At 42.5% G+C, this 26473-nt stretch overlaps 1 protein-coding gene across 3 annotated transcripts in view; it reads right to left on the reverse strand.

Moving 5' to 3' along the window:
* Positions 1-26473, reverse strand: part of LOC149217954 (long-chain-fatty-acid--[acyl-carrier-protein] ligase AEE15, chloroplastic-like) — a 447245-nt gene that overhangs the window by 89294 nt on the left and 331478 nt on the right. For all 3 annotated transcript variants that reach the window (XM_089393097.1, XM_089393099.1, XM_089393098.1), the window contains one exon: positions 2237-2374. In XM_089393097.1, coding sequence (XP_089249223.1) covers positions 2237-2374 — 138 coding nt within the window. The remainder of the gene's footprint in view (positions 1-2236; positions 2375-26473) is intronic.

Here is a 26473-nt window from a genome sequence, read left to right on the forward strand (position 1 = left end):
ATGACTCACTCACAAACTTGTGCTCTTTGCAGTGCCTTCACCTCCATCGCTAGACTCCATTTATAATCTTCATTGAGTCCAAATCTCTAACCCCAGTCTCCCCTCTAGAAACATCTTGAAGATCAAGGGTTGAGATTATTTTTAAGTCACCTAAATAATTAAATTATTTATCCTAAGAAAATAACCCAATAGTGCACAATAATTAGTTGACTTTAATTATTGTACTTTTCCTAACTTAGGAAAAAATAACTAAAAATAACTAGAAGAGGCAAATAATGTCCTCACATGCTAAGACACCAAACAATTGTAGAAGACCTTCTGATGCTACTCACATCAACAGACATTAATAAAATCATCTTACATCATCTTATTTGTGTTATGCTCATTTGATGCTTCCAATAGTTGTGAGGCACATATCTTCGACAACAGTGCCAAAATTGTTTGGCAAGTTTCCAGGGTTCGAATTCTTATGCCAAATACTCCACTAAGAACCCTACTAATGTATTGAAACTTGAACTGAGGATGTAATCTTCCAACAAGGCTTTCAGCTTATCTTTCTTTGGAGAAATGGGTAATGTTGGTTTGGCATTTTCTGCAATTATGTCATTCTGATGAAAAGAAACAATAACTACTCAAAATGAAATCGCTACTATAAATATGTTAATATCTTACATACTTAACAACTACCAACTACTTTGCTGAAATAAGAAAACCAGAACTGCAATCTCATCACACTAATTATTGAATAGAAAGAAACAAGCTCAAAACAATACAATGAGTGTAAAGGGTTCGCATGTACAATAGGAGATGTTCTGATTGACAATCCAATAGATGCACTGAAGACACTATGACAATCCATACATAGGAAAAAAACAAAATCTGAAAATTCAATTGATTTCTTTATCCTCTTCTGCATTCCAAGGTGGAAGGGGAGAAGTATTTAAAGTAGGTTCATAATGACCCTTTTGTTGATGCTTTTTAATAACTATAAATAATTATAAGGCAATGAAGATACTTAAGTCCAATGCATGTTCATCAGGGTCTGCTTCCCCCTTAAAGGCTAAACCAGCACATGAATGCAAAGGCGAGAAATATACATGAAGGTAGCAATGAAGGCAAAGGCAAGATCCTGCCTTCACATGAAGGCATCCACCTCATCATCTCTCATCTCACAAAAAGGTTTAGGCTCTACAAACAAATGTTTTGACTCTGCTCCAAGGGATCCTGGAATTTGGAAATCCTTTTTCTGAGCTTCAAATGGACCTTCAGGCAGGCAGAAAAAAAATGGTGCTGGCATAACTATATGATGGGAACCTATTGCAAGCCCATCAAGAGCAAAGCAAATATTTGTGTGCTTTAATGAGAGATCGATCTACATGATAGTTGATGCATGTGGAAGAAAGGAGTTGAGTGAATCCCTAGTCATTGAATGACTACAAACAAAATGAGAAAGAAGTCTGCTTGGGAAAGTTGACTCCTTTGGAAGTTTGGAGAAGGTGAAGGAGGAAATAATTATTTTCTAGTTATAAAGTCTTTCTGTGTTAAGATGGCCAAAAATGTATGCCAAGGTTGTGACCACTATCATAAATCTAGGAAGACTTCTTTAATAGGAGAACTTCTTTCACCCTTACAGGATCACATAATGTCTTAAGAAAAATCTCTCCTATAGATTTTGTTTTCCATAATTAGAAGATTGAACCATCATGTACCTTTTAAACAGCTTATGAAAACAAAATATCCATTTAACATGACGTCTTTATTTTTAAACATAAACTTCCAGATTAAGTAGATTTGAGTTCCTTCTGTATGTGCTCTTTTGTTGTATTGTTTCCTTTGTATTGATATAAGTAACATTTTCACCACAACCCTCCCCCAAACAAAAAAAGGAAAGTCGGAGTATCTTTTAACAAGACAGAAAAGAAATAAAGCAGCAAGAAATTCAAAGATTGAATATGAAGAAAAAATCTGTGCAACCAAAATGAATTCATGTGCTAGAAATTTGGGGTCAATATGTGACACTAGGGACTACAGAATCATAGCACACAAGTATTCTAAGAACTTCATATGTTAAATATTACTCGAATTCTTATCTGATGCTAAACTATAAATTAATAGCATAGAAACACAGCCAAAAGAACTGGAAAAGAAAGCTGAGAAGAAAATTTTCTTGGGTTAATATTCCAAGTAGGTGCCCACTGCCCACAAATGAAGATGATTGAAAGTTGAGTCATTTTACCTTGTAGTATCCTTTCATGAGCTGTGGCCCACGGACTTTGATAAGGCCCTTTTCCCCAGGCTTTAGAGTGGCACCGCTTTCTGGGTCTACAACTTTCACCTCAATTCCATGAAGGGGCATGCCAGCTGTTCCAAGGACCTTCATATATAAAATACAAGAAACAGGGGAGTACCTCAGATTCAACTCATAAATAAAACTGACATACAAAATGGAAGAATTACAAACCAGAACCTTCCTAGTCAAGGTAAGAGATTATCATCTGAGGAAGGCTAGGAAGAATGGATAACAGGCACAATGCATGTTGGTGATGAATTGGAAATCAGATTGACTCATGAAATAGATGAGACACTCTTATGACTAGTCAGGGCTTCCTTCTAGGAAAAATATATGATGCTAGTGAGGGGCTTTCATTGATTCCATCTAGAGAACTTCTTTAGGCTGCATGAGGACAAGATAACAGCTCTTTTGTGTGATTAAATTTGTGCAAGAGAGAAACTTGCTGCGAGATGGGATTGATGCACCTAATGATACTGTTTGTTTGCCATGCACTTTTTTAATCAGCAAAACAATTTGAATATGTGCTTCTTTTGTCACATTTTGAGCTGGTCCAAGCATACGGCTATCTCAAGAGTTAGAAAAATGTCTAGACAATGACAGGTACTTCGTTGAAACTTGAAAATCTGAATTAACGATCAGTAGCATATATTGAGGGTAATATGCATTGAGGGACAGCAGTTGATGCAAAAAATGCTAAAGGTCATTGCGAGATAATGATTGCTGGCATGCTTTCCTAATTGTTACCCAAGCTGCAATTTGGATAAAGTGGAGGAATTATTAAGGCCATCTATTGGTGCAACTTTGAATGCCATTGTCAGAAACATAATTTAGGATACTTCTGTCCCAGTAATTATAATTTTATTAAGGTCAAAATTTGACAGAATTTAACTACATGAGTAATGTTTGTAAGAGATCATTTTCAGCTTATAGAATAATTCTATGAATTTATTTATATAATAATTGCATAAAACAAGTTAAATACATATAGCTACTCCATGTCCACTGAAAACAAATGTGCTTATGCAGCTAAATAACGATTTTGTATTTCTAACAAGGAAATGGATTCTCTTAATATAACCATATTGAGTGCATATGAAGAATGAATGATTTCATCTCTATTTTGAAACATTTTTTGAACAAGGTTAGTTCAACATTTAACAAAGTTTATCATCATGAGTCAATATGTAAAAAAAAACTCTACAAAAAAGAAACAATTTGCAGAAACAAATAAAATGAAAATGCCTGCTGCTATATTTTTTTTTGTTTGAAATACATGTTATACCATTGTATTTTTTGTTGATGTCAAAACTCTTACTGGTATGCGAAGCAAGAATCTTATAACAAGCAAACAGGGTCAGAGTGTAATATCCCGTTTCCGAGATATTCCCCAAACCCCAGTAAACTCCAACCAAATACGTATAAATGATATAATAACCGGGAAGCTCAAAGTGATGAAAATAACAATGGTGCAACATATAACAATATAACCATGAGATATAAGCAGATACTCAAGAAATGCAGAGAGAAATGCTAAGCCATTTTATTATACTGAGTAATAGAATGAGTACAGGAGGTGATCAGAAAGATGGCACCTCGACTTGCACAAGGCAAGTGAAGAAATAAACTCTGAATAGCAAAGGAATCGCCTCTCTCTGAACTGCGTCCAAGCTGTTGCAGTACTGTCGTGCTGCTGCTGCTGCTGGAAATAAAATGAGGATTTGGGGATGTTCCCCTCCTCAGAAAATGCTGAAACTATGGAACCAGATTCTACTCAAGAAACCCAGAATAACCCAGAAAGCTTTTATGAAATGGCCAACCCCCGAAAATCGCCCCCTTGAGGACCCACGCAATCCCTCAAGGCTCTGCGCTGCCACTGAAATAAACCCACCACAACTCTGCCTGAAACTCAGCCAAAATCCTCCAATGTGCAAGGTCTGATCCCCTGCTCAACCTCCCAGCACAAATCCCCCTGCAAAACCTCAATCCTGAACTCCTGCCAGAAAGAACTGTGTCATCCCTTTCAAGACTGCGTAGTCATCCAAGAAGCTCAATCCTCCTGCCAAGATGCTAATGAAACTACTGCAAAAATACTGATGGAAATACCTTGCCTGAGCAGGCACTCGAAGTCCCCCAGGGCTAACAGTGAGATCTCCGAACAGAGACACTCAATGCACTAGACAGTGTTGCAGACTAGCTAAACAGCCAATGTGCTCTAAGTCGAAGTGACTAGCTCAAATGTACATAATCGAATGCCAAAATGAGGAGGCTCCTCTCTCCTTTATAGCTTTGGCCTCTCTCAATCCCAAAGCTCACCTCCTCCAACGTAGCTTTCCACTTGCCACGTGTTTCTCATCATCTGCGCAGTCACTGCAAGTGTCTACGTGGTTCTTTGGCCCCACTGGCTCACCTTTTAAGTTACAACATTGTGCTACTAGGGAGTGTCTTTATTCATGGAGTATGTCCCCCTCTCCTCACCTTTTTATTTATAAATCGCTATAGAAGGAAAAATTAAGCAAAATCGAATATTCCAATTAGCCATGGCTAATTAGGAATATTATAGTCACCCCCGGCAAAATGTTGTTTGTCCTCAAGCAACTGAAGTGATGGACGCTGCAAGATCTTCTCGCTCTCAAGTGGCATCCTCATCCGGTAAATCGTTCCACCTCACCAAGAATTCCTGCACTGCCCTGCTCCGCAAGCGCCTCCCCCTAGTATCAATAATAGCCTCTGGCTGCAACACCAAATGCCCCTCATCATCCATGCGTGATAGCTCATCTGTCACTGTCACATGCTGCCCCAATGCCTTCTTTAGGCATGATACATGAAAAATGTTATGAATCTTGTTGCCTTGGGGCAGCTCCAACTCATATGCAACCTGTCCAATCCTGCGTATCACACTGTATGGCCCATAAAAGTGGGGCTTGAGCTTATCAGACCCCTTCGGCTTCAGTGACAACTGTCGGTATCACTGTAATCGTAGGTAGACCAGGTCCCCTACCTCAAACTGTCTCTCCACCCAACCCCTATCAGCATATAGCTTCTGTTGGTTCTATGTTGTAGCCATATTATCCTTGAGAGCTCAGAGAATATCCTGACTCTCTTGGATCCAAATCTTGGCTCTCGGAGCCTTGCTAGCACCAAACATCATGTCAACAAAAGATAAAGGATGATATCTATACAAAGCATAGAATGGTGACATATGGATGGACATATGATGTGTAGTGTTGTAGCAGATTTCCCTCAGATGCAGCCACTTCAGCCATGCTCTCTATTGCCCACTGACATAGTTACGCAAGTAGCCCTCCAGCCACTTGTTAACTATCTCTATCTGCCCGTCCGTCTGTGGGTGATAACTGGTACTCGGTGTCAACTCCGTCCCCACCAACCGGAAAAGCTCCTGCCAAAACCTGCCCATGAAACGACTGTCCCTGTCACTGATGATGGTCTTAGGAAGACCATGTAGCCTGAAGACGTCTTTGAAGAACAGCTTGGCCACCTGTGCTGCTATTTAGTGTGCGATATGGCGAAAAAATGTGCGTACTTTGTCAGCCGATCAACGACGACAAAGATATAATCCTTGCCCTGCACCATGGGCAACCCTGTGATGAAGTCCATCGAAATACTCTCCCATTTCCCCTACGGAATAGGAAGAGGCTGCAATAATCTGGCGGGATGGCTCATCTCCCCCTTGTTCCTTTGGCAAACGTTGCACTCTCGGACATGCTAGAGTACGTCCTCCTTGACGCCCTTCCATGATAACCTCTCTCTAATGGCCCTGTAGGTTTTGGTAAACCCCTGATGGCCTACCAATGGTGAATCATGTGATGCCTGAAGTATCTTCTTCTTCAGCTGAGATCTCTCAGTCAAGAAGATCTGGTCCCTGTAGTAGATGATCTCATCGACCACCCTGTACCTGTCATCCGCCACCTGCCCATCCAGAACCTCACATGCAAATCTGTCCTAGGAGTACTCTACTAAGAGTCAAGCCCTCCAGTCTGCGTCCAAGCTCATAAGAGACAATGTGGCTGGTCTACATGAAAGGGCATCTGCTACCATGTTTTTCTTACCCTTGACATACTCAATGTCAAAGTCATATGCTTGGATCTTACTAGTCCACTTCTGCTGCCTCTCCTGTAACTGCTTCTGCTCCAAAAAGAACCTGAGGCTGTTGTGATCAGTCCTCACCCTAAACCTGTTACCCACTAGATACTTCCAGAACTTGGCCAATGCATGCATGATGGCCAGCATCTCCTTGTCGTATATAGAATGCAACCTCTCATGCGGAAGGAGTTTCCAGCTCTCAAAAGCTATAGGGTGACCTCCCTGCATCAATACTGCGCCAATCCCCTCTCCTAACGCATCACACTCGAAAACAAATAGCTGCGAAAAATCTGGCAATACAAGCACTGGGCAGCTACTCATCACCTCCTTGAGCCTGTCAAAGGCTCGCTGCACTGTATCCGACCAACTGAATGCCCCCTTCCTCGTCAAATCCGTCAAGGGTGCAGCAAGCTATGAGAAACTCTTGACGAACTTCTGATAGTAAGTAAAAATACCAATGAATCCCCGAACTTCCGTCATGTTCCTCGGCTTCAGCCCATCTCTAATGGCCCTAATCTTCTCCTCGTGGACTCTCACTCCGTCCACGCCTATGATGTGTCCCAAGTACAACATCTCCGTCAGTCCAAACTCACACCTGGAGAGCTTGGCATAGAACTGCTACTCCTCCAAGATGCACAACACTCTCTCAATGTGTTGGAGATGCTCCTCCCAAGTCCTGTTGTAAATGAGTATATCATCAAAGAATACCAACACAAACCTCCTCAAGTGACTGCGGAAAATGTGATTCATGCAAGACTGGAATGTAGCTGGGGCGTTGGTTAGCCCGAAGGGCATCACCAAAAACTCAAAGTGCCCATAGTGACACCTGAAGGCTGTCTTGGGAATGTCCTGTTTCCTCACGTGAATCTGATGGTACCCAGATCTCAAATCAATCTTTGAGAAGAACAGGGCTCCTCTCAACTCATCGATCCTGAGTATGGGGTACCTGCTCTTCAGGCTCTTCTTGTTTAGGGCCCTGTAGTCAATGCACATCCTCAATGTGTCGTCCTTCTTTTTCACCAACACCACGGAAGAAGCAAAAGGATTCGTGCTCGGCCGAATGTGCCCAAGAGCCAGCAACTCCTAAATGGCTCGCTCAATCTCATCCCGATAGGCCTTGGGATGCCTATAGGGGGTAGTAATCACTGCCTGTATGCCCTGCTCAAGCTCAAACCCCCGGTCCGGTGGCTGTCCTGGCGAAATCTCCCCAAATACAATGGCATACCGGTCAAGGATGGACTGTATCTCTGGGTGCACTGTCTGCCCTGTAGTCCCTGCCTCTGATGCACGCAGCTCCATTGCCCACTCTACGTCTCCCTTTCGAAAGACTGCCTCCATCCGATGAGCCGAAATAGTCTGAGGCAGATATGTGTGTTGTCCCCGTATCTTCTCATGCCTCCTTGTCTTCTCATCATCCCACTCCATCTCTAGGGTCTTCCAATCTGTCGTGACCTTCCCTAGAGTGATAAGCTACTGAACACTCAATATCATGTTGGTGTCTAGAATATCAACCACAAAAGAGTGGTCAGTTAGTGTGTAGGTGCCCATCGTCACTGATAACTCTAGAACATAACGAGCACACACCATGGTCTGATCTCCTGGGACCAAAACTGAAAAGCCATTGAAGCTCTCTGTTTGTATACCTCTCTGCTCAACCATCTGTGCATCGATGAAGTTGTGGGTTGCCCCACTGTCAACCAAAACTGATACCCGCTGGCCACATACTGTCCCTCATACGCGCAGCGTCAAATACTTGAGAACTCCTCGCAATGCTACAAGGGCCCCTCCGGTAGGTGCAAAAGCTGCACCACTTGCTGCTGCTGGTGGACGTGGCAAACGATCCTGCGCGGCATGACTACCTCCTGCATCCACATCATCCTCCTCATCCTCTTCCCTGCTGCTCTCGGAGAAGACCTCAATAAAATGTGCTTTGCCAGCAGCACATCTATGTCCCAGTGCCCATGACTCCTGACAGGTGAAACCACTTCTTCTTCAACTCCCTCCAAGCATCATCATCAATCTGTACTCGTCCTGGATTCCCCTTCGGAGGCAGAATCCTCACATCCTTCCCCTTAGGCTGAAAAGCCTGTTGCTAGGGGTAAGGTGTCTAGGTCCTCGGTAAGACATCATGTAAGTCTGGGGTCCTGCTAATAGCATCCTGAAGGGTGGTTAGTCTAGCGGATTTTACTAGACCCTGAAGTGGCTCTGTTAACCCCTCAACATACATGTAGATCCTCTGTGCCGCGGATAGATCTGGCACCATCACTGAAACCCTCAAGAAATCTGAAATGTAGGTCTCTGGGCTCCCACTCTGTTTGAGCCTCGTCAGCTCCACAAAGTGTTGTTCTGCATCCCTCCGGTCAAACCTCTCCATCAATCTCTTGATGAACTCGGCATATGTCGTCACTGTGGAGTGTCCGAGTGTAACCATCCCATGGAACCACTAGTATTGGGCCTCACCATCCAAATGTAATGTCGCCACCTTGATGGCCTCCATCTCCGACATCTGGTTAAGCTGGAAGTAAATGTCCAGCTTCTCCACCCAAGACTTTGCCGAACTGTTTGATGAACCATTAAACGTAGGCAAATGGAATCTACTAGCTGCACGGTGGGTGTCACCATCATGATAATGTCAGTACCCTCTGTGATGGTCAAAAGGTCTACTATCCCGCTGGAGCTGAACAAATTCTCTAAATGAGAGAGCCTCCCTGAACTCCTGCCCATAGGCCTGGTATTCTACAAAATAATCACCACACAGAGGCTACAAGAGTGATGCAAAGAGCCAGAGAGGCTGCATAGAGCCTCAGTAGGCTGACAGAGGGTTTCAGGCCATGCAGAGGTCAGTAGGGCTGACGTTAGGTTCAGAAGAAGTGCTGAAGAATTTGTCTATCTGTGGGTAAGCCAGTTTGGCACCCTGTTGTACTAGAAAATTGCTGAATAATAAAATCCTCCCTTGCTACACCGATTTTCCCACTTTGGGTTTGTTTCTGTATTACGGTGTGATATCTGCAGCAGTATTTATTTTAATATTATTGATGTGATTTCATGAATAACTTACGGTGGAATAATTAGTAAAAGTAAATCAGTTACTGCAGTGATAGAATTTTCACATGGTATCAGAGCAAGTAATCAGAGACAGAAAGGGAAAATCAGTCATGGGTCGAGAACATGATGCAGAGGCATCCACCTCAGGGGACTCAAGCAGATTTTCAGAAAATGGCACAAGCGAGAGAGAGATTTCAAATTCTCTATGTTGGCTTCCAGGCTGGAGAAGAAGAAGTGGCATGCATGACTAGTGCTGCATCATCAAAATTATGGTATATAAACAGTGGAGCCTTGTGGCATATGACAGGAATTAGGGAGTGTTTCTCAGAATATCGAGAAGAGAAGATGAACTTTCAGATCACCATGGGGAACAAGACAAAGTGTACTCCAGAAAGGAAGGGATTGAATATGAGGAAACCTTCGCCCGGGTAGCCAGGTATACATCTATTAGGACCTTGATATGTCTTGCAACCCAAATGGGATAGGAGATTCATCAGATGGATGTCAAGACGACATTTATGAACGAGATAATAGAAGAAGTTGTATACATTGAACAACCAGAGGGCTTTGAAACTCATGAGAAGAAGTCTCATGTATGCAGACTAAAGAAAGCCTTGTATGGGCTGATGCAGGCACCGAGAGCATGGTATGGTCGAATAGATGGCTACTTCCAGAAGATGGGGTTTGTCAAGAGTGACACGGATCCGAATCTCTACTATCTGGCCATAGAAAATGAGCCGCTTAGCTTAGTATTATATGTGGATGATCTCTTTCTGAGAGGATCATCGAGACTCATTGAGGACTACAAGAAGATTCTAGCCACAGAGTTTGATATGAAGGAATTGGGAAGAATGCACTACTTCCTAGGGTTGGAAGTTTGGCAGCAGAGAGGAGAAATCTTCCTTGGGCAAGGGACATATGCTACAAAAATCCTGAAAAGATTCGAGATGGGACACTGTAGACCTATGGCTACGCCAATGATCACCAACTGGAAGAAGATTGATGCATTAGAAGACAAGGATGTCGATCCCACCCTTTACTGGCAGCTCATAGGGTCCTTGATGTATCTGGTCAATACCAGGCCAGATATTTGCTACACTTTCAACACCCTCAGTCATTTCATGGTGGAACCAAAGAGGGCACACTGGGTAGGAGTCAAACATGTTCTCAGGTATTTACAGGGAACCGTTGATTATGGGCTCTTATACACCAAGGGCAAGGATATTAGGTTGAGTGGATTTACTGATGCAGATTAGGCAGGAAGTTCAGTGGATCGAAAAAGTACCTTTGGATACTGTTTCAACATTGGATCAGGAATGACCTCCTGGTGCAGTAAGAAACAGAAGTTCATGGCTCTGAGCTCATCTGAGGCATAATATATGGCAGCAAGCACAGCTTTGTGTGAAGCCATATGGCTTAGAAAACTGTTGGTGAACCTATTCAGAAGAAATATGGAGGCGACCAGGATCATGTGCAATAACCAGAGTTGCATCAAACTCTATGAGAATCCAGTGTTTCATGATAGTTCAAAGCATATTGGTATCCGAGGTCACTTTGTCAGACTCTGTGTCCAACGAGGAGTTGTACAGTTGAGCTACACTCCAACAGGAGAACAGGTGGCAAATATTCTCACCAAGGCCCTTGGAAAGTCAAAATTTGACTACTTCTGGGAAAATATGGGGATGGTAAAGAACCCCATTCAGAAGTAGAAATGAGTGTGTTAACATCATGAATGGCGAGGGAGTTGCAGTGCAGATGCAGTGTTGGGAGAAAGGATCTGCAACAACACAAATGCAGAGGGAGTAGTCGTACAGATGCAGCAGTGGCAGAACCATGGGCAACAATACAAGATACAATAGTGTAGAGGATGTTGGGCAGTGTTAGGTCATGGTATGTTCTATGCTTATAACAGTTTACTTCTTTTCCTTATTATATTCCACAGATTAGCAATCACATGTACATAAAGTAAAGTGCAGATAGAACATTAAACGATCGACATAAAACAAGCCAAGACAAGAGACACAAGATGTGGCGGCTAGCCAGGTACAAACCCCACAATGTGTGGGGAAACCATTTGATCAAATCTTCTTTTATCTTCAATAATTCAGTAGAGAGAAATAGTACAATAAATTTGATTCATATCAGCAATAGCAAACCCTAGATCAGCAGCATCAGCATTAGCGGCTTCATCATCAAACTAGGGCAGACGATATCTCACAAACCGACCGTCGGATCGGCTTGATTCCACAACCAAAAGTTACAGCTTCCAGAGGAGGTTCAGATGAACCTACAACGTAGTTCAGATGAAGAGATCTTCTAGTCCGCACAGGTCAAACTTTACTTCTGCAGTTGCAGCTTCAATTTCGGCAGCTTCCAACTTCAAACTAGGGCAGTTGACATCTTGCAAACCGTCTGTCAGATTAACTTGATTCCACCACCAAAAGTTGCGGCTTTCAGAGGAGATTCAGATGAACTTACAGCGTAGTTTAGATGAGGAGATCTCCTAGTCCATGCATGTCAATCTTTACTTTTGTAGTTGCAGCTTCAGTTTCAGCAGCTTCTGGCTTCAAACTAGGGCAGTTGATATCTTGCAAACCGTCCGTCGGATTGACTTGATTCCACCACCAAAAGTTGCGGCTTTCAGAGGAGGTTCAGACAAACCTACAACGTAGTTTAGATGAGGAAATCCTCTAGTGCATGCAGGTCAATCTTTACTTCTGCAGTTGTAGCTTCAATTTCAATAGCTTTCGGCTTCACATGTGTGAGGGAGAGACCCTTCTCTGCACAGTAGAGAAGAGACTCTTTTCTGCGCAGAGATGTGATGATATAAGTGAGTCCAAATGAGGAAAAGTCCTCCTGTATTTATACACAAAGTTAGTGTTTGAATAGAGGCGACTGTTGGGCTTCTGAGCCTACATGAGTTGTAGGTCAGCTTGATAATAATTCCATAATCAAAATAAATTCATATCTCCATGAATACTTATCGGAATCGGATGATCTTTATATCAATCCTACACCTCTCGACGAGAGGAATCTAATAAAAATATTATCAGCCATGAATAAGATGACTCACATGAAGTTTGCCCTAATTGCCAATTTTAACAAGAAAGAAGGCTTAGCATCGGCATAGGAACCAATGCCGGATGATTAGAGTGATGCTCAGTGAGGAGTATTGCCAGAGCACAGTCCTCGGTAAGAGGGAGTGTTGATTTGGGTAGCATCGGATGTGCTCTAGCCACAAAACTTGGTGGAGACGCTAAGGCACATGAGATCTCCAATACCCAGAAAGGGTTTGGGCAGATTCTAAACAGTTTGGGAGATATAAAAATAATTAATATTTTTAATGGAGTCCCTAAGTCTAAACTCAGGGGAAATAAAATATTAACTTGTATTAATATAAAATTGTGTTAGAATGGTCCAAAAGTCATGGATCAAGCCAGATCTAATCTTAGTTGTTGATTAGGGACTTAATCTCGGCCGTTGATTTGTCAACAAGAAAAGTATAAGAGGAGGCTTGAGGGTCACTTGGAGAACAAATTGAGGGAGACCAGTTAGTTCAATTTCCAGAGCGGGGTTAGCTAAGAAATTGAACCAGTGGTCTAGTGAGCAACCAAGAGGCAGCAAGTATGGAATAGAGAGACGAGAGATTAGCGCAAAAGCAGAGAGAGGTAGAAGCAAATCTAGAAGGGCCTGCATCATCCACATAGAGGCTACAGGAGTGACACAGAGAGCCAGAGAGGCTGCGCAAAGCCTTAGTAGGCTGACGCAGAGGGTTTCAGGCCACACAGAGGTCAGCAGGGCTGACGCTGGGTTCAGAAAAAGCACTGACGAATTTGTTTATCTGTGGGTAAGCCAGTTTGGCACCCTGTTGTACTAGAAAATTGCTGAATAATAAAATCCTCCTTTGCTGCATTGGTTTTCCCACATTGGGTTTTTCCAGGGACATTAGTCCAAAACAACAGTGTCAATGTGTTAATTCTTGTGCATATGTTTATTTCTATATTACAGTGTGATATTTGCAGCAGTATTTATTTTAATATTTATTGAAGTGATTCCATAAATAACTTATCGTGGAATAAGTAGGAAAAGTAAATCAATTACTGTAGTGATAAAATTTTCACAGATTCTATAGGGAAAGCATAATCTTAGAGTGTGAAATTTTTTTGGTCTGTTATATTATTTCTTCTCCTTTCTTATTTAAAATATGTAGTCCTTTCATTCTGAAAAGTATTTGAGAAGCACTGGAATTAGGCACTGCGCTCCCTTGTTGGAATTTCTCGCGTAGAAGATCTCGATAGGATCTAGTGAACCAACCCATATAGAGATGGAAATAGAGAATCAATTTGCTGCTAAAACCACTAGATTTCAAGATTCAAGGCTTAATAGAAAATAACTTTTCTTATGGAAAGATCTCTAGGACCTAGAGACTAGATCTTGGTGTGAAATTTCCTTAATTGCAGCAATTGGAAATTATTCTTCTATCTATTGTAGATTATTTTTCTTCAGAAATTAATTACGACTAATATTGAATAAAATCACTACTGCAATTTTAACAAATAATAACAAGAACAGAGAAAATAATGCACACACATAAAATTTTGACACTGATATTTTTGGAAAAATGTCCTTGGAAAAACCTCAGTGTGGGGAAAACCATTTTGCAGATGGGGGTTTTATTATTAATCTTCATAAAAAATTGAGAATTACAATCTGCTTGCCTTTCATTGGCAAAGCTCTGACAAATTATTTTCTCTTCGCCAAATCGACCTAGAAACCACAAAGTCTCCCTCTACAGAAAATCTCGACCTATCTGTGCTATTCACACTCCTTCCTACAACTTGCACTCGCTGCTCCAATCACTTGCACAATCCTCGGGAAATTATCTTGCAAGCAAATCTACCTCTAGCAACTCGTCTGACCAACTCACACTTCCTCCAGGAGATGATCCGACCATTGGAAACTAAATCAAGCCCCTTTGTCACACGCATTGGCAAACTGGTTACTTGCACCACCAGATTTGGCCTCTCTTTTGTTGATGAATTCGACCTCCTTCCTCTCACTGGAAACTAGAAATCAACTAAAAAAATTCCTCCAAAAATGCTCTCCTCAATCTTCTCTGTTGAAACCCTTTTTTTGGTGTCTCCCTTGCTCTCACTGCAACTAGGTAATTCGAACCCCTTGTGTCTCCAAAAGCCCCATTGATTTTCTCTTATAATCTCTCATTGAACAACTAGCGACTACGATCTAATCCCAATCGATGGCTAAGATAATATTGAACCCTTCTCATGACTTTTCTAGAACTAGAACAAAATCGATTTACCTCAATTAATCTAATTTAATTAACGAATTTTCCTAAGTGTTCAAATTCATTTGCAAACAAGAATTTCTAATCATGATAGTTACTTGTAACTTTCATACATGTTTTTCATTTAATATTTACTTCATTCATTAGGTCATCAAGCAATTATACAAGTACAATGCACATAAAGACAAGAGACACTAGAAATTAGGCCAGAGACCAAGGGAACGCCCAATAATCCTATCCTTATAGAATCTTTAGTCAGCAAGAGAAATCCAAGTCATCGATAAACTAACTAGTAAGCTTTCCCAAGTGCTAAGTCAGCCCTTCATAGATTTGTCGAAAAAATGTCACATGCCTGTCCTTAGATGCCACATACTATAGAGATAAGATGCCTCATATTGTCCATAATCCCGTTGCCTCAGAGTCCTTGATCTCACTTCCTCAAAGAGCCTGCATAATCATAGAGTTTTGTGCCTGAGGAGGTTTGTATGTCACAGAGAAATGTACCACAGATGGCTCACATAACCACAAGAAAGTAGTGCTTTCGGAAGCTAGTCCACCACACAGAAATGTGTCTCAAATATATGAATTTCTCTTCCACATGTTGATTTTGCTAAGTCTATCCGTTAGAAAATTAATTTGTATTCTGCTGGTTTATTTCTTCTACTTGTTTAAATTCGAACAAGTTATTTAATATATTTAAATACCAAAATAAACACAATACAGTCACAACATCTACAGATCATCAACTCAAAGAAAACAAGCACACAAGTGACATCGTTATTTTTGGACAAATGTCCCTGGAAAACCCAATGCGGGAAACTGGTGCAGCTATTCATAGGGTTATATTATTATGCAGTTTATCTCAGTACAATTGTGTGCCTAGCCGGCTCACCCGACAAAGAAAAATACACGCCAGCAATACCTCTATATCCGGAAACAGGTATTCAAAAAACCTGTCCCATGAAACCCTCTCCAACACCACTGAAGCTCAGCGTTGGCCCTTCTGGCCTTGGCGTCAACCTTCTGCCGACTTGCGTCAACCCCAGGACCCTATGCGTCAGCCGTCTAAGGAACTGCGTAGCCTCTGGGACCCTCTGCCTCATTCCAGCAGCCTTTGCGTGGATGACGCAGTCCCTCTGGCCTCTGCACTGACTTCACTAGGCTCTGTGTAGCCTGCACTGGTTGTTGCTCTAATCTCCATGGAAATCTCGAGGAACTTCTAATAGAGGAAGAAATGCGAGAGGAAGTAGCACAAGAGGACGAAGTTCCTTGCCTAGAAACTCACAATCTGACTCAAGGGGACCATCCCAAGTTAGTTGTTGGGGATGTGGTGTTGATTTGGGGTAGCATTAGATGTGCTCTAGCCATGATAATTGGCGGAGCGGCTAAAACACATGAGATCTCCAAGACCCAGAAATGGTTTCGGCAGATTTTAACCGGTTTGGGAGATATTAAAATAATTAATATTTTTAATGGAGTTCCTAAATCTAAACTTAGGAAAAATAAAATATTAATGGGTATTAATATAAAACTAGATTAGAAGGTTCCAAAAGTCATGGATCAAGCCAAATCTAATCATAGCCGTTAATTAGAGATTTAATCTCGGCCGTTGATGGACCATTGAGAAAAGTATAGGAGGAGGCTTGAGGGTCAGTTGCACGACACACTAGAGTGATCAATCATTCTATTCTCTAGAGCGGGGTTTGTTAAGAGAGATAGATTTAGTGATCAATAGCAAGGGGCAGTGAATACATTGCAGAGAGGCAGAGTTGGTACTAGAGAGATAGCATAGAGCCAGGAGAGGTTGACACAACGGCAGTTGGGTGCTACGCAGAGACAGCCAAGAGTTGCGCAAAGCCAGGAGAGGCCAGCGTGTGAGACGCAGAGGGTCTAGGGGATGACGCAGAAGCTCCAGAAGTTGACGCAGAAGCTCCAAAAAGCTGACGCACGGGCAAGAGTCAGCGCAAGGAGGAATTTCGTGGGCAGACTAGGTGCTGGTGAGCCGGGTAGGGTGACGCAATCCCTATCAGAGTGATGCAAAGCAGTGGGAGTTGCAATTGTTGCTGTGGGATTGTTCATTCTGTGATTATTCAGCCGGAATATCTGTCTCCGAGGAGAGATACTACTGCCGAGGGCATTCTCTGTTGGGTGAGCCATTTCTGACACCTTGGTTGTATAATGAAAATTGTATAATAATAAAACCCTCTGAATAGCTGCACCACTTTTCCTGCATTGGGTTTTTCCGGGGACATTGTGTGAAAATTCTATCACTGCAACATCTGATTTACTTTACCTACTTATTTCCAATAAGTTATTTATGAAATTCATTTAATAAACATTAAAATAAATCTGCTGCAAATATCACACCATAATACAGAAACAAATACATGCGCAAGAATCAACACATCGAAACAGATATTTGGACAATAATCCCCAGAAAAATCCAATGTGGGAAAACCGGTGCAGCAAGCGAGAATTTTATTATTCAGCAGTTCCTTAGTACAATAGGGTGCCAAACTGGCTTACCCAACAGAGAAAAAAAATTCTCTAGCACTTCTCTCAGTCCTAACGTTAGCCTGGCTAACCTCTGCGTAGCTCCTGGACACTTTGCGCTGGCACTAGGCCTCCCTACATCACCCATGAAAGCCCTCTAGTGACTGCGCAGTCTGTTGCTGCCTCTACGTCTACCTCTCCTGCGTCTACACTAGTCTTTTGGTGTTGATCCTGTCTCTTTGTTCCGTACTTTCTGCCTCCTACTGCTCTCCAAAACACTAGTTTGAATTTCTCAGCTAACCTCGCTCCAGAAATCGAACTGACTGGTCTCCCTCAGTGTGTCCTCCAACTGACCCTCAAGCCTCTTCTTATACTTTTCTTGTTGGTCCATCAACAGCCGAGATTAAATCTCTAATCAATGACTAAGATTAGTTTTGGCTTGATCCATGACTTTTGGACCATTCTAACTCAGTTTTATATTAATTCACATTAATATTTTATTTTTCCTATGTTTAGACTTAGGAACTCCATTAAAAATATCAATTATTTTAATATCTCCCAAACGGGTTAGATTTGGCCCAAACCATTTCTGGGTGTTGGAGATCTCATGTGCTTTAGCCTCTCCATCAATTTTTGTGGCTAAAGCACATCTGATGCTACCCCAAATCAACACTCCCTCTTAGCGAGGACTGTGCTCTAGTAATACTCCTCACTGAGTATCACCCTGATCATCCAGCATCGTTCCCTGTGCTGATGTTAAGCCTCCCTGCCCAACATCCTCTGCACTATTGCATCCTGCACTGCTGCCCATGACTCTGCTACTGCCACTGTTGCATCTGTACGGCAGCGACCTCTGCATCTGTGTTGCTACTGGTCCTTTCTCCTAACACTGCAACTCCCTCTGCATTTGTGCTGCTATCACCCACATTTCTACTACTGAAACGGGTTCTTTATCATCCCCATATTTTCCCTGAAGTAATCAAAATTTGTCCTTCCAAGGGCCTTGGTGAAGATGTCCGCCACCTGTTCTCTTGTAGGAGTGTAGCTCAACTGTACAGCTCTTCGTTGGAAACAATCTCTAACAAAGTGACATTGGATATCAATGTGCTTTGACCGGTCATGAAACACTGGATTCTCAGAGAGCTTGATGCAACTCTGATTATCGCACATGAACCTGGTCGCCTCCATTTTCCTCCTGAATAGGTTCACAAACAGTTTCCTAAGCCATATGGCCTCACACGAAGTTGTGCTCACCACCATATATTCTACCTCAGATAAGCTCAGAGCCATGGACTTCTGTTTCCTACTGCACTAAGAAGTCATTCCTGATCCAATGTTGAAACAGTACCCAAAGGTACTTTTCCGATCCACTAAACTTCCCGCCCAATCTGCATCAGTAAATCCACTCAATTTGATATCCTTACCCCTGGTGTACAAGCGTCCATAATCAACTGTTCCCTGTAAATACCTGAGAACATGTTTGGTTGCTGCCCAATGCGCCCTCTTTGTTTCCACCATGAACTAACTGAGGGTGTTGACAGCGTAGCAAATGTCTAGCCTGGTATTGACTAGATACATCAGGGACCCTATGAGCTACCTGTATAAGGTGGGATCAACATCCTTGTCTTCTGATGCATCAATCTTCTTCCAGTTGGTGATCATTGGAGTAGCCATGGGTCTACAGTCCTCCATCCTTAATCTTTTCAGGATTTCTATAGTATACCTCTCTTGCCCAAGGAAGATCTCTCCCTTCTGCTGCCAAACATCCAACCCTAGGAAGTAATGCATTCGTCCCAAATCCTTCATATTGAATTCTATGGCTAGATTCTTCTTGCAGTCCCCAATGAGCCTGGATGATCCTGTCAAAAAGAGATCATCCACATACAATACTAAGATTAGTGGCTCATTCTCTACAACCAGATAATAGAGATTTGGATCTGCGTCACTTTTGACAAATCCCATTTTCTGCAAGTAGCCATCGATTCGACCATACCATGCTCTAGGTGCCTGTTTCAGCCCATACAAGGCTTCCTTCAATCTGCATACATGAGACTTCTTCTCATGTGTCTCAAAGCCCTCTGGTTGTTCAATGTATACCTCTTCTTATATTACCCAGTTCAGAAAAGTCGTTTTGACATCCATATGATGAATCTCCCACCCCATCTGTGCTGCAAGAGATATCACGGTCCTAAGATGTATACCTGGCTACTGGGGCGAAGGTCTCCTCGTAGTCAATTCCTTCCTTTTGAGCATACCTCTTAGCCACAACCCTGGCCTTGTATTTCTCAACACTGTCGTCTGCAACATATTTGATCTTGTAGATCCATATCAAACCTACTATTGATCTGTCCTGAGGCCTTGGCACTACCTCCAGGACATTGTTCATCATTATGGAGTTGTACTCCTCTACCATCGCAACTAGCCAAACCTGATGTTGAGACGCCTCTTGAAAATGGCAAGCTCCCCACCCTGAGCTACTAATGCCTGATATCTATCTAGTTGTTTTCACTCCCTCTTATTGTTTCTTGACGCACCGATGAAGTCCTCAGCATCTCGTAGAATCTGACAAAGTTCCCTGCTAGTTCTTCCTATGCCAGCAGGTGCTTCTGTTAGCTCCTCATCCTGTGAATCTTCTTGATCAGAGGAAGAATTCTATACTTTCATTGGTTAAAGAGTTTTAACCAATGGCTCCTCTTTTGACTGCTCCTCGGAAGGCATCTCAAGAGATTTTCTGAAAGCCCTGTCCTCCATGAACTTTACATCTCGTCGAACAACTACCTTCTTGCTCCCTGGAAGATAGATTTTGTATGCCTTAGCGTTCTCGTTATATCCCACTAGATATCCCTTTTCCGTAGTTTGATCCAGCTTTTTCCTCTTTTCCTCGGGTACAGGGAAATATACTAAACTCCCAAATATCCTGAAATGACTAACTTCAAGCGTCTTCCCTGTGAAAACTTTCTCTAGAGTAATCTTACCCAACGCCTGATGAAGAGTCCTGTTCTGAATGTAGACTGTTGTGTTGCATGCTTCTACCCACAGGGATTTTGGCATATCCTGATCATATGTCATGGCCCTAGCTGCTTCTACAATAGCCTTGTTCTTCCTTTCTACTACTCCATTCTGCTCTGGATTGTAATGAGTTGTCCACTCTCTTCTGATGCCCTCGTTAGCGCAAAAATAAATGAAGTCCTTATCAACATACTCTCCACCATTATCTGAGTGCAAAACTTTTATTTTCTTCCCAGTTAGATTCTCCGCCAGAACCTTGAAATCTTTGAATCGACAGAAAACCTCGTCCTTGGTTTTTAGAAAATAAATCCAAGTTTTCCTTGAGTGGTCATCAATGAAGGTAAGGAAGTACTCGGCACCACTAAGAGCTTTAGTGGACATAGGTCCGCAGATATTTGAGTGTATCAATCCTAGTACACTCTTCGCCCTGTTTTTACTCCTAGGAAACGCTGCCTTGGCATACTTTCCTAGAGTACATCCTTTGCATACATCATCTCGTTCCATACAAAGATCCGGAACTCCTGTTACACTTCAATTGAGAATTCTCAGAGCCCTGTGGTGCAAATGTCCCATTCTTCTGTGCCATAATTCGTTCAAGTCCTTGTCTCCATGATTGCCTATTAGTGCCATTAGTGATTCTAGTTGTAATCTATACAACCTGTTACTTTTGATCCCAATCTGCAATTTCTTTTTCCAGCTCGGGTGTTTGACGTATACCTTCTCCTTCATTAAGAAGACATCATAGCCCTTGCCTTGAAGTCACGACACAGAAAGTAAGTTCATCCCCAATCTTGGTACAGGGAGCACATTTGTAGCACGGAACCATTCTCCCGATTCTATTGAAAACCTGTGGTACCCTTCCCTACTAGAGCACACTTTGCCTTGTTCCCCATGGTGATCTAAAAGTTCATCTTCTCTTCTCGTTACTCTGAGAAACATTTCCTGATTCCCATCATATGCCAAGAGGCTCCACTGTCTATATACCATACTTCTGATGATGCAAAACTAGTCATACAAGCCACTTCTTCCAGCCTGGAAACCAGCATAGAGAAATCGAAATCACTTTCTCTTGTGCAATTTTCTGAAAATCTGTGCGAGTCTCCTGACATGGATGCCTTTGCATCATGATCTCGACCCATAACTGATTTTCCCTTCCTGTCTTTGATTACTTTCTCTGATACCTTGTGAAAATCCTATCGCTGCAACATTTGATTTACTTTGCCTACTTATTTCCAATAAGTTATTTATGAAATTCCTTCAATAAACATTAAAATAAATTCTATTGCATATATCACACTATAATACAAAAACAAACACATGTAAAGAATCAACACATCTAAACAGATATTTTGGACAACAGTGCCTAGAAAAACCCAATGTGGGAAAACCGGTGCAGCAAGGGAGAATTTTATTATTCAACAGTCCTTCAGTACAACAAGGTCCCAAACTTGCTTACCCAACGGAGAGAAAAAAATTCTCCAACACTTCTCTCAGTCCCAGCGTCAGCCTCGCTGACCTTTGCGTCATTCCCAAACACTCTATGTCAGCCTTGGGCCTCTTTGCGTCACCCATGCAGGCCCTCTAGTGACTGCATAGTCTGTTGCTGCCTCTGCGTCTGCCTCTCCTGCCTCTGTGCCGGTCTTCTGGTGCTGATCCCGACTCTCTGTTCTATCCCTGCTGCTCTCCAGACCACTAGTTTGAATTTCTCAGCTATCCCTGTTCCAAAAATCAAACTGACCGGTCTCCCTTAGTTTGTCCTCCAACTAACCCTCAAGCCTCTTCTTATACTTTTCTCGTTGGTCCATCAATGGTCGAGACTAAATCTCTAATCAACGGCTAAGATTAGATTTGGCTTGATCCATGACTTTTGGACCATTCTAACTCAATTTATATTAATTCACATTAATATTTTATTTTCTTAAGTTTAGACTTAGGAACTCCATTAAAAATATTAATTATCTTAATATCTCCCAAACTAGTTAGATTTTGCCCAAACCATTTCCGAGACTTGGAGATCTCATGTGCTTTAGCCTCTCCATCAATTTTCATGGCTAGAGCACATATGATGCTACCCCAAATCAACACATTGGTCCAAAAATAACGGTGTCACGTGTGTGCTTGTTTTACTTCATTTGATGATCTATAGATGTTGATATTGTACTTGTGTTTATTTACAGTATTTACATGGTAAATAAGTTGTTAAGTAATTAAACAAGTAGGAAAAAATAAACCAGATAGTACAAGAAGAATCTTTAACAGGTTAAACTTAGAAATTCCAACATGGTATCAAAGCGAGGTTGCAGATCATAGGATAACTGAAGGCATCAGCAAGCAGCACAGTAGCAGCAGATTCAACTATCACGAGTGACAAAGCTGATCCGTGCAGAAGGTGATAGAGGAAGGAGTGACGCAGAGAAATTGCATCATCATTCTAGACCAGAGAAAGGTAGCACAGAGGCTAAAGGAGGCAAAATCATGCTCACACAGAGCCACGCAGAGGCCAGGAGGGTTGACGTAGTTGGTTAGGGGAGCTGATTTGTCGGCGCCGGGATTGCTAGGGTATAGGAGGCTGTGGGTAATTCGCGGAGCGAAGCTGGTGGGGTACTGTGGTTAAAACAGTACCTAACAGGGCAAGACCAAGGTAGAGGGAGTCACTGCCGAGGTGGATTTCTAGCCAAGGAATCCATATCAGTGGTGCAGTTTCACAGACGATCGGAGTGGGGCAACTTGACGTTGGCGGAGGGATTTCTAGAAGGGAAAGCGAGACTCAGAGGGAGTCGAACCGAGAACTTCCAGATAGGAAGTTGAGAGACTCAACAGGAGTTGAACAGATGACTTCTAGGAGGGAAGTAGAGAGACCTTGAGGAGTCAAAAGAAGAGCAGTGAGATGGCCGTGAATGGGCTGAGAGATCAGGATAGGCTGGATGGAGCGTCCAACTTTGTGGTCTGGAAGGCCAAGATCTTGACCATTCTAGACAGACATATCCTCAAGGGCTTCATCACGAGAGTGATAGCTGTCCTAGTTGACCCGGTAGCTAATGAAAGATACGAGGAGGCAATGGCGAAGGCTAAGTGCATCATCCTTGATGGGGTCAAGGATCATGTGGTACCACATATTGCCAAGAAGGAAACGAAAAAGGAGATGGGGGATGCCTTAAAGACATTGTACCAGGCTACCAGCATACTTTCGTGCAAAGGGAGATGCTCCTGGAGAATCAGCTAAGGGCATTCCAGATGCAAAAGGGAGATCAGATAGATGTCTTCCTTGGTCGCTTGAAGGAGATCCATGACCAGCTAACTTCCATAGGGGCCACGCCGGATGAGGAATTGATGGTGAGGACCGCACTGAACACAGTTTTCGAGGATTGGGAGGTATTTGTCCAGAGCATATTGGGCAGGACGAGTCTTCCAAATTGGGAAAAAATGTGGGCAGCTCTTCGTCAAGTAGAGATTATACGGCTGACCAAGGTGGGGAGTAGCGACAAAAGGGTTAGAATCAAGAAGAATGACGAAGAGGATGCGGCTCTAGCATCTGTGGGAAAGCAGGAGAAGAGGAAGAAGAAGGACCTCTCCAAGGTCAAGTGCTTCCATTGCGTGGAACAAGGTCATTTTGCGAAACAATGTCCTAGAAAGAACAGCAAGGGAGAGGCTTCGAACTCGAAGGCAGCGCTTGCAAAGGCAGAGAAAGAAGTCGAGGAGGATGACAATTGTGCCATGAGTGCTCATGTGCCACTTGAGAAAAAGTGGTGAGACATCGAGCTGTAGTCAGGTGGACTAAAGGCGATGAGAGGTAGGATCCTTGAGGTACCCAATTTCTTGGATTATACCTTGCTACGGGAGTCTCGAAGAGGAGTAGCAGGATTGGTAGATGTCGGTAGAGATGGACGCAGATGGAGCAACAAAGAGTGCTACAGTGCAGGAATCCCAAGACAATGCGAGGCTAGCAGGCTGCAATAGTGCGAGAGGCACGGGAGTGTTGCACCAGTGTAGGATGGCACAAAGAGGTGTGGAACGGTGCGAGAGGCACAGAAGTATTGCACCAGTGCAGGATGGCATAGAGAGGCGTGCAACGGTGCGATATGCAGGGAGTTGTTGCAGCAGCACAAAGGTTAGTAATGGGAGCACTTGTTAGTGGCAGAGGGAGCTTCAACATCGAAAGTGTCTCTAGCCTGACAGGGATGTCAGAGATGGGTGGATCAGTTACTTACTTCTTAGTACCTGAGTTGTAGTGCATCAGTTAGCAATGGCAATGCTATGGGCAACACGATGCAGCATGATGAGAGGGGACGCAGTGGTGGGAGGATGGACCAGCAGCAACATGAATGAAGAGGGAGCTGTCGTACAGATGCAGCAATGGCAGTGGCAGGGCCATGGGCAGCAGTATAGGATGTAGCAGTGCAAACAATGTTGGGCAGGGAGGCCTAGCATTAGCACAAGGACCGATGCCAGATAATCAGAGTGATGCTCAGTGTGGAGTATTACTAGAGCACAGTCCTCGCTAAGAGGGAGTGTTGATTTTGGGTAGCATTGGATGTGCTCTAGCCATGAAAATTGGTGGAGGAGCTAAAGCACATGAGATCTCCAAGACACAGAAATGGTTTGGGCAAATTCTAACCAATTTTGGAGATATTAAAATAATTAATAGTTTTAATGGAGTTCCTAAGTCTAAACTTAAGAAAAATAAAATATTAATGGGTATTAATATAAAACTGGGTTAGAAGGTTCCAAAGGTCATGTATAAAGCCAAATCTAATCTTATCCGTTGATTAGAGATTTAATCTCGACCGTTGATGGACCAACAAGAAAAGTATAAGAGAAGACTTGAGGGTCAGTTGGAGGACACACCAAGGTGATAAGTCATTCTATTCTCTAGAGCGAGGTTCGCTAAGAGAGATAGAATCACTGATCAACAACGAGGGACAGTGAATACATCGCAGAGAGGTAGAGTTGGTACTAGAGAGACAGTGCAGAGCCCAGAGAGGTTGACGCAAAGGCAGCTAGGAGCTGTGCAGATCCAGGAGATGCTAGCGTGTGAGGCGCAGAGCATCTAGGGGCTGACGCAAAAGCTCCAGAAGCTAGCAGAGCTGATGCAGGGCCAAGAGGCAACACTAGGAGGAATTTCGTTGGCCAAACTGGATGTTGGTGAGTCGGCTCAGGCGACGGAGTCCCTATCAAAGTGACACAGAGCAGTGGGCGCTGCAATTGTTGATGTGGGATTGTTCATCCGGTAATTATTTAGCCGAAATATCTGTCTCTGATTGAGAGGTACTACTGCCGAGGGCATTCTCTGTTGGGTGAGCCATTTTTGGGACCCAAATTGTATTCTGAAACTGCTTAATAATAAAACCCTCAGATAGTTGCATCGGTTTTCCCACATTGGGTTTTTCCGGGGACATTAGTCCAAAAATAACAGTGTAACTTGTGTGCTTGTTTTTCCTTCAGTTGATGATCTGTAGATGTTGATATTGTACTTGTGTTTATTTTTAGTATTTACATGGTAAATAACTTGTTAAGCAATTAAACAAGTAGGAAGAAATAAACCAGATAGTACAAGAAGAATTTCTAATAGGTTAAACTTAGAAATTCCAACATGTGGAGGATTGCACTTTCAGCATGATTGTTTGGAAGCCTGGCCAAATGTAATGCATCGAACAGAAAAATAACCATCATCAAATACCCAAGGAAATCATAGAATCCATGCAGTAGTCAACAATAACCAAGCAAAACATCAGTCCACTGTAGTGGAATCCTCAGGTACTATTAACGTTATAAAACTCAAAATCTTATTTGATACTGGTGCAACTAATAGTTTCATTTCATCATATGCATTAAATAAAAGTGGGTTGGGAGCTTGCAATAAAAATGATTTTAGACAAGTGGAAATAGCTTCAAGAGAACTTCAGTTTGTAGACTTAAGTGTTGAGGAATGCAGAGTTGATCTAGGGATCTGTTCGAGTAAGTTAAAATTTTATGTCACAGTCCTAGGAACTTACGATCTCGTGATACGGATGGATTGATTAGAAACTCATCAAGCATGGGTAGACTGATTTTTAGAATTTCTAAGTTTAACCCGTTAGAAATTCTTCCTGTACTATCTGGTTTATTTCTTCCTACTTGTTTAATTAATTAACAAGTTATTTACCATGTAAATACTGAAAATAAACACAAGTACAGTATCAACATTTACAAATCATCAACTGAAGGAAAAACAAGCACACAAGTGACAC

Source organism: Pinus tabuliformis, chromosome 1_1 (assembly GCF_031772625.1).
Source record: "Pinus tabuliformis cultivar Carrire ecotype Pingquan chromosome 1_1, CPIR1, whole genome shotgun sequence".
In the NCBI taxonomy this organism is placed as follows: Eukaryota; Viridiplantae; Streptophyta; class Pinopsida; order Pinales; family Pinaceae; genus Pinus; species Pinus tabuliformis.